General features: G+C 50.1%; 1 protein-coding gene across 2 annotated transcripts in view; it reads right to left on the reverse strand.

Moving 5' to 3' along the window:
* The window catches only part of tmx2b (thioredoxin-related transmembrane protein 2b), a 22385-nt gene that overhangs the window by 2046 nt on the left and 10786 nt on the right, over window positions 1-9553 (reverse strand). Inside the window, exons 7-8 of one of the 2 annotated variants that reach the window (XR_007266196.1) lie at window positions 1397-1542; window positions 214-327 (exon numbers count right to left, since the gene is read on the reverse strand). Coding sequence is in view for 1 of the 2 variants with exons in the window: in XM_048620799.1 (XP_048476756.1) it covers window positions 227-327 (101 nt within the window). In the remaining variant the exon portion in view is untranslated. Of the gene's footprint in view, window positions 1-200; window positions 328-1396; window positions 1543-9553 lie in introns of those variants that run through there. The other variant, XM_048620799.1, reaches the window with a different exon arrangement.

Below are 9553 nucleotides of genomic sequence, written 5' to 3' on the forward strand. Positions count from 1 at the left end.
CCCTCCGACAGTGCGGCGCTCCCTCAGCACTGACCCTCCGACAGTGCCCACTCCCTCAGCACTGACCCTCCGACAGTGTGGTGCTCCCTCAGCACTGACCCTACGACAGTGCGGTGCTCCCTCAGCACTGACCGTCCGACACAGAATATAACATATTTGGATTTGACCTGGTGCACGGGACAGTCTGCTCGTCCACTCACCCCACAGCGGGCACCTTTCTCCCAAGTTACTGCACGGATTTCCTCATGATTTCCAACATTACTCGTGTTTCTGGAAACTTCAGTCGACGCGGTGGGCCTTTCTTAATTCCGCTCCATAGCACCACCTCTGTAGGGATGACCAGAAGAAAGCAGTGAGACGTTAGATTGAATCCACCCCAGTTCAAACGTCCTCGCTTCAACGATACAGAAACCCGGAGCAGGTCGAGGATATTCACCCTGTTTTAATTGCCCTGCCCTTCTGTGTGATCACAACTGACCTTCGACCTCAACTCCAACCCCGCCATCCACTCCTCATATCCCTCAATCCCCTGCATGTTGAACAATTTCACGATCTCAGTCTTGTAAGTACTCGATAACTGAACATTCCAAGCTCTCTGTGCATGAGGTGGGGTGGGTGCGAGAGCCAGAGAGAGAGAGAAAATCCAACAATTGACAGCCCTCCAAATAAAGACATTGGTCCTTGTCTTAATCCAAAATGGCTGACTCTGTTTCCTGAAACTGAGATCCCACCAGTTTTGCGCGTCTCGCTGGAGATGAGAGCATCTCAGCGTCGATCCTATCAAAGCTTTTAAGGGTTTTACGCATTTGGGCTCCATTACCGCATGGTCTGCTGTTAAAATCGATGAGGATAGCCCCAGGGATGTTGGCCCTCGGTGACGGGGACAGACTGGGAGAAGCTGGGCCTGGGTTTCCTCAGGGGAAGAGAAGCTCGAGAGGAGATTTGATCGAGGGGGTTCCACATCACGAGAGGGCTGGACAGAGTTGAGAGGGAGAATCTGTTCCCATTGGTGGGAAGATGGAGAACCAGAGGGACACAGATTGAAGGGGATTGGTGAAAGGGAGCGACACAGACACGAGGAGAAACCCTTTTCACTCAGCAAGGGGTTAGGGTCTGGAAGGTGCTGCCTGAGAATGTGGGAGGGGGGGCGAGGGTCTATTGAGGGGTTAGGGTCTGGAAGGTGCTGCCTGAGAGTGTGAGGGAAGGGAGGCAGGGTCAGTCAAGGGGTTAGGGTCTGGAAGGTGCTGCCTGAGAGTGTGGGAGGGGGGAGGCAGGGTCAATGGAGGCGTTAGGGTCTGGAAGGTGCTGCCTGTGAGTGTGAGGGGAGGGAGGCAGGATCCATCCCACAACCGCTCCCCCCACCCGCCAGTACTACATGCCATGCGCCAGCTCTCACCCTTGCCCTCCGGTGTTACCAGGGTGACTTCAAAGCTGTTGCGTCGAGGCTTGTCTGGGTTCAGCTGCACCTCGAGGCCCCCGAATTCCTTCCGCAACGCCTCTCCGAGAGCCTTCGCAGTGCGGTGATACACCAGTCAGCTGGTGCTGGGAGAGACAGAGAGAGAGGTACCATTAACATTTACGCCTCTCTGAGAGCCTTCGCCGTGATAGACTTGTCAGTGGAAGGGCAGCAGGACGTGCCGAATGACCTCCTCCTGTCCTCTCGGTTCGTCTTGTTCCATGAGTATCACTTTCAGAAAAGAAACCGATTTGAACTTGGTTTGACAAGTGGCAAATAACACTCGCGCCACACAATGTCCATCTCCAGTCAGGAGAGATCGTGGAATCGCAGGTAGACAGGATAGTGAAGAAGGCATTGGGTACGCTTGCCTTCAATGATCAGTGCATTGAGTGTAGGAGTTGGGAGGGTCATGTTGCAGCTGTACAGGACATTGGTTAGGGCCACTTTTGGAATACGGTGTGCAATTCTGGTCTCCCTGCTATAGGAAGGATATTGTTAAATTTGAAAGTGTGCAGAAAAGATTTACAAGGATGTTGCCAGGATTGGAGGGTTTGAGCTATAGGGAGAGGCTGAATAGCCTGGGGCTGTTTTCCCTGGAGTGTTGGAGGCTGAGGGGGTGACCTCATAGAGGGTTATAAAATCATGAGGGGCGTGAGGGTGAATAGCCAAGGTCTTTTTCCTAGGGCGGGGAAGTCCAAGACTAAAGGGTATAGGTTTAATGTGAGGGGGAAAGGTTTAAAAGGGACCTGAGCGTTAACTTTTTCACACAGAGTGTGGTGAGTGTATGGAATGAGCAGCCAGAAGAAGTGGTGGAGGCTGGTACAATTACAGCATTTAAAAGGCATCTGGATGGGTACATGAATAGGAAGGGTTTAGAGGGATATGGGCCAAATGCTGGCAAATGGAATTAGGTCAGATTGGGATGTCTGGTCAGCGCTGATGAGTTGGACCAAAGATATGTTTCCATGCTGAATAACTCTATGACTACTAACCACTGCCCATTGTCATAGTTGAATTTTGTTTCTAAAAAAAAATCACTTGTGAGATATGGGTGTCGCTGGCTGGGTCAAGCATTTATTGTCCCCGTCCCTAGTTGCCCCCCTTGAGAAGGTGCTGGGGAGCTGCCTTCTTGAACCGCTGCAGTCCATTGGCTGTGGGTTGACCCACAATGTCCCCTTAGGGAGGGAATTCCAGGGATTCTGACCCAGCTACACTGAAGGAACGGCCGATATGTTTCCAAGTCAGGATGGGGAGTGGCTCGGACAGCAACTTGCAGGAGGTGGTGTTCCCATGTATCTGCCGCCCCTTGTCCTTCTGGATGGAAGTGGGTCGTGGGGTTTGGAAGGTGCTGTCTGAGGATCTTTGGTGAATCCATCCTCCCACCAACTATCAACATCCTAGGGGTTACCACTGACCAAAAACTCAACTGGGCCAGCCACATGAACAGCAGCAGCTTAAAAAGGAAACAGGTCAGAGGCGAAGAATACGGACTGTGATAATTACCAGTGCTCGAAGATGACCTTCAGGCCGCTGCCCAGACTGGTTCTGTTGGCCATGGAGCAGCTGGTTTGTGACGAGGACGTCGAGGGGGTAGAGGGAGGACCAGCTTCCTCCTTTTGTGCCTGAGCCATGTGGGTCATCGGGCAGAATGGCAGCGGTGCCCCCCAGAAACTGGCAGCAAATTCCAAACTGATACAATGGGACCAGACCACTGGGATGGGAGAGGGGGGTTGCGGTGTGGGGGATGGGGGGGTGGTGGTATTGAAGGGTGAGGCAGCGGGGATTGAAGTGACTGATTCTCTCCATGCGGGGCCAAAACTGAACACAGCATGCGTCTGTCCCAGAGCATACTGCTCCAAGGAGCCGTACACTCAGGACCCACCGATTTTGCAGCCCCTCCAGTTTTCACGGGGTTCTAGATTGGTACCACCCATTTCCCCACACCCACTCCCCCCCCCCACCTCTTCTGCAACTGTTGGGATAGTCCAATTTTGTTTGTTCATGTTTGTTGGGGGCGGGGGGAGGGGGAGGGGGAGGGGGTGTTGGGGAGTGGTGACACTCAGAGGCATAGAGTCACACAGCATGGAAACAGACCCTTCGGTCCAGCCATAAACCCGAACTGAACTAGCCCCACCTGCCTTCACTCGGCCCATACCCCTCCAAGCATTTCTTATGTACTTATCCAAATGTGTTTTGAACATTATAACTGTACCCGCATCCACCACTTCCTCTGGAAGTTCATTCCACACACGAACCGCCCTCTGTGTAAAAAAGTTGCCCCTCATGTCTTTTTAAAATCTTTCTCCTCTCACCTTAAAAATGTGCCCCCTAGTCTTGAAATCCCCCCACCCTAGGGAAATAACACCTGCCTAGTGGTATTATCGCTAGACTGTTAATCCAGAGACCCAGATAACGTTCTGGGGACCTGGCTTCGAATCCTGCCACGGCAGATGGTGGAATTTGAATTCAATAAATATCTGGAATTATGAGTCTAATGATGACTGTGAATCCATTGCCAATTGTTGGAAAAATCCATCTGGTTCACTAATGTCCCTTTAGGGAAGGAAACTGCTGACCTAACCTGGTCTGGGCCTACACCTTAGGAAGGACATATTAGCCCTGGAGGAAGTATTATGTAGGTCTCCTAGAATGATATCTGGACTTCAGCGGTTAAATTAGGAGGACAGATTAGGCCAGTTTTCTATAGAAATTCAAAGGTTGAAGGGTGATTTGATCAGAGTCTTCAGGAAAAGGCAGGATAGATAAAATATTTCCATTGGTTGGGGGTTCTCAAACTAGGCCTACTCCTGTTCCTATGTTCCCAAGTCCTCAAGCACATTCTGAACTTTCTAATCCAAAGCGTCACTGTGTAGATCAAGATACGACCTGGTCTTTTGTGGCGAGGTTGAGTTTTTTGTATGTAATCGCCCCAGTACCTGTCTCCGATCTGACTCCAAAGCTCCCCCTCTCCACCTTGGAGACCATTGATAGATTCCATCGTGTGTTTGAACCCTGTGACAGCTGTGTGTACCCTGTCACCGTTCGACTGTTGGTATCTACCAGGTAGAGGATTTTGGGAAGCTGGGATGAATCTGTGTATTGGCGTCAATGTGTGATTCCATCAATGCACCGAACTGGTGATCACCACTGCTCCCCCCACTGCAATGCACTCCCATTATACCACGAGACAATCTCTCACAGCCTGTACAATGGACCACCACTTACCCAGCTCCATGTCTCTCAGGATGTGTCGTGGTCATATGTGGTACTGGGTCCTGTCTCAATATCTGTGTGTGTGTGTGTGTGTGGTCCTGCCTTTAGCTGATACTGATGGTCATAAAAGCTTCTGACTTCCTCATACCACGTGTGTGTGTCCAATCTCGGACGCATGGTCATCTCCTGAGATATGCCAATCTCTTGGTCGACTCTGAACCTCTCTGAGGTGTTTGTGTACCTTCTTAATCCTTCCCTTGTTGGCCACCTGCGTTTTTTTTGGCTTGGCATTCGGAACCAGTTTTCCCGCATGCGCCCAGTGTCCCTCAGTGCCACGTGCTTTACGGAGAGAAATAAAATCTACAGATAGTAGGAACTGCAGATGCTGGAGAATCCGAGACAACAAGGTGCAGAGCTGGATGAACACAGCAGGCCAAGCAGCATCATAGCAGCAGAAAGGCTGACGTTTCGGGCCTAGACCCTTCACCAGAAATAGGCAAGGGGAAGGGGAAGGGGAAGGGGAAGGGGGTTCTGAAATAAATAGGGAGAGAGGGGGAGGCAGATAGAAGATGGATAGAGGAGAGGATAGGTGGAGAGGAAACAGACAGGTCGAAGAGGCGGGGATGGAGCCAGTAAGGGTGAGTGTAGGTGGGGAGTTAGGGAGGGGATAGGTCAGTCCAGGGAGGACGGACAGGTCAAGGGGGCGGGATGAGGTTGGTAGGTAGGAGATGGGGGTGCGGCTTGAGGTGGGAGGAGGGGATAGGTGGGAGGAAGAACAGGTTAGGGAGGCGGGGACGAGCTGGACTGGTTATGGGATGCGGTAGGGGGAGGGGAAATTTTGAAGCTTGTGAAATCCACATTGATACCATTGGGCTGCAGGGTTCCCAAGCGGAATATGAGTTGCTGTTCCTGCAACCTTCGGGTGGCATCGTTGTGGCACTGCAGGAGGCCAAGGATGGACATGTCGTCTGAGGAATGGGAGGGGGAGTTGAAATGGTTCGCGACTGGGAGGTGCAGTTGTTTATTGCGAACCGAGCGTAGGTGTTCTGCAAAGCGGTCCCCGAGCCTCCGCTTGGTTTCCCCGATGTAGAGGAGGCCACAACGGGTACAGCGGATGCAGTATACCACATTAGCAGATGTGCAGATGAACATCTGCTTGATGTGGAAAGTCTTCTTGGGGCCTGGGATGGGAGCAGCTTTTGGATAGGTATTTTCTATTCACTCATGGGATGTGTCTGGGCCCAGCATTTATTGCCCCCATCCCCAGCTGCCCTCCTTGAGAAGGTGGGGGTGAGCCACCTCCTTGAACCGCTGCAGTCCATGTGCTGTGGGTTGACCCAATGTCCTTTAGGGAGGGAATTCCAGGATTTTGACCCAGTGACACTGAAGGAATGGCAATATATTTCCAAGTCAGGATGGGGAGTGACTCGGAGGGGAACTTGCAAGGGGTGGTGTTCCCATGTATCTGCTGCCCCTTGTCCTTCCACATGGAAGTGGCCGTGGGTTTGGAAGATGCTGCCTGAGGATCTTTGGTGAATTTCTGCAGAGCATCTTGTAGATGGTACACACTGCTGCGACTGAGCGTCGGTGGGTGGAGGGAGTGGGATGTTTCTGGATGTGATGCCAATCAAGTGGGGGCTGCTTTGTCCTGGATGGTGTCGAGCTTCTTGAGTGTTGTTGGGGCTGCCCCTATCCAGGGGCAAGGGTAGATAGATTCTGGGGAATCAGGAGGTGAATTACTCGCTGCAGGATTCCCAGCCTCAGACCTGCTCTTGTAGTCGCTGTGTTTATGTAGTGGGTTCAGTTGAGTTTCTGGTCAATGGTAACCCCCAGGATGTTGATTGTGGGGGGATTCAGTGATGGTTAGATTATTTCTTTTTGGAGATTGTCATTGCCTGGCATTTCTGTGGTACAGATGTTATCAGTTGAAGTTGGTTTTTATTTCAAAAGGATATGGAGTGTAAAAATAAGGAGACCTAGTTAAAACAATAGAAGGCATTAGTCAGACCTCAGCCACAATACTGTGAGCAGTTTTGGGCCCCTTACCCAAGGCATTGGAGGCAGTCAAGTATAGGTTCAGTATGAATGGAGGGATAGTCTGATGAGGAGAGATTGAGTAGATTGGGCCTGTACTTGTTGGAGTCTAGAGGAATGAGAGGTGACCTTATTGAAACATACAAGATTCTTAGGGGACTTGATGTAGATGTGTTATATCCCCTGGTGGGAGAGTCTAGGACCAGAGGGTACAATCTCAGAATAAGGGGGTCCTACATATAATACAGGGATGAGGAGGATTTTCTTCTCTCAGGGTAGTGAAGATCATCATGGATCATAGAATCCCTACAGTGTGGAAACACGGCCTTTGGTCCAACAAGTCCACACCGACCCTCACAGCATCCCACCCAAACCCATCCCTCATAATCTACACGTCCCTGGGCACTATGGGACAATTTAGCACAGCCAATCCACCCTAACCTGCACATCTTTGGACTGTGGGAGGAAACCAGTGCAACCTGGAGGAAACCCACGCAGACACGGGGAGAATGTGCAAACTCCACACAGACAGTCACCCGAGGGTGGAATTGAACCCGGCGCTGAGAGGCAGCAGTGCTAACCACTGAGCCACCGTGCTGCCCCAAACCTGTGGAATTATTTACCGCAGAGGGCTGTCAGGACTGGGACATTAAGTACATTCAAGACTGAGGTAGATTTTTAATCAGGAAGGCAGTAAAAGGTTATGGAGAAAAGCCAAGAAAGTGGAGTACAGGGTGATCAGATCAACTGTCGAATGGCAGAACAGACTTGGCCTATTTCTGCTCCTACATCTCATGGTCGTCTTAAGGAACAGTGTATAACTGTTGAAAGGGTGGTTTGGTCATTTTTAATGATAAAAGAGGAAATGTTCCATTCTCTAGTCCAAAGTGTAAGTTGCCTAAAATAGTGTCAGTCACAGTTGTGTTGACCTTACTTGCAAAGCTAGAAATCCTGTCACAGGACTGGTTACTGGGTGTCCAAGTCATCCATCCATCTGACTCTGTGAAGTTCATGACATAACCTTTAACAAAGTACTGAACTGGCTGGGAAGCGTTCCTGAGCACCCTGAGGTGGGGTGGGGTGGGTTGGGGGCAGGGAAGGACCTTTATTGACAGATCAACAGGGTGCCAGCCGGAACCAAACCACACAGGCTCTGGGTAACCACCCCACCCCCCCCACCGATGCCGACTCCTTCCCTCAATCCCTCAGAGAGAAGGGCCGCAACCATTTCGTTCACAGCGGTAACAGCAAAGCACTCTCATTATCTTAAATTACACCACAAGAGTTGTGATCCCGTCTAGTTGATAAGGTGTGGCGATGGGCTGGGAGCCAAATACGACAAGATTGACAAAGTCAGTGTCGGCGCTGCGGAAAATGAGCCCCGGGGAGTTGGTAGTGGAGGATGAGGGAAGATGGCAGCGGCATTAAACAGATATCTCGCGTTGGTCTTCACAAGAGAAAATGCAAGCGGCATCCTGGCAATAGCCAGGAATTGAAGGGGAGGGAGGAATCCAAGGAAACTACAGACACCAGGGAAGCAAATTGTTGGATCTGCGAGTTGACCGAGACCCCAGAATTAAGAAGGAGCCCGTGAAACAGTTTGATGCATCAGTTTTAATTTTTTAAAAACTCTTTAGATTTCGGGGGGAGGTTCCTTTATGTTGGAAAAGTTAAATGTAACTCTTTTATCCGAAAAGGAAGGCAGAAAGCAGGAAACTACAGGCCGGTTAGCTTAACATCTGTCGTAGGGGTAATGATAGAAGCTGTTATTAAATATAACATTGGATAACATTGGCACTTGGATAAGTTCAAGGTCATCAAGATGAGTCAGCATGGTTTTATCAAAGGGAAGTCATGTTTACCTAATTTATTCAAGTTCTTTCAAGTTGTAATTTGTGCTGTAGATAAAGGGGACCAGAGGATGCACTGTATGTAGATTTCTAGAATGCGTTTGATAAGGTGCCACATGAAAGGTTATAATGGAAAATAAAAGCTCATGCTGTTGGAAGCTTCGCTGCCTCACAGGAAGCACAGTTTAGAAATAAATCTCTTGTTTTCAAGCTGGTAGAATATGGGTCTGTGCTGGGCATGGGGGAGGTTAGATAAATTTACTAATGCCGCAAAGATAGGCAGGAAAGTTGTGAAGGGGACAGTAAGGAGGTTACAAATGGATATAGACAGGCTAACTGAATGGGCAAAGGTAGAAGGTCAATGAAACACAAGGGAAAGTCAGAGGTGGCTTAATTAAAACATATAAAATCCTGAGGGGGCTTGATGGGTGGAGGTGGAAAGGATGTTCCAAGGGGGGTCAGAGTTTAAACACAAGGGACCACCCACTTGTTCATTTTGGCAGAACGAATAAAAAGTGCCTGTTATGCAGAGCAGAGATACTGAGTGTTTCAGGTGTCCTGGTGTGTAACTGATAGCAGGTTAGTATGCAGGTACAGCAAGTACTCAGGAAAGCCCATTGAATGCTCTGTTTTATTGTGCGGGGAATTGAAATGCAAGAGCAGGGGTCTATGCTTCGGTTATACAGAGCATCGATGAGACCACATCTGGAGTGCAGCGTGCAGGACTGGTCACCGTACTTACATAGGGATGTTAATGTGTCAGAAGCAGTCAGAATCATAGAATGTCTACAGTGCAGAGAGGCCATTCAGCCTGTCAAGTCTACACCAACCCTCACATCCAAACCCACTCCCCTTAGCCTATCCCTGCATTTCCCATGGCTGATCCACCCTAACCTGCACATTCCTGGACACTATGGGACAATTTAGCACGGCCAAGCCACCCTAACCTACACATCCCCGGACACTACGGGACAATTTAGCACGGCCAAGCCACCCT

This window comes from Rhincodon typus, chromosome 48, assembly GCF_021869965.1.
Source record: "Rhincodon typus isolate 14 chromosome 48, sRhiTyp1.1, whole genome shotgun sequence".
Classification (NCBI taxonomy): domain Eukaryota; kingdom Metazoa; phylum Chordata; class Chondrichthyes; order Orectolobiformes; family Rhincodontidae; genus Rhincodon; species Rhincodon typus.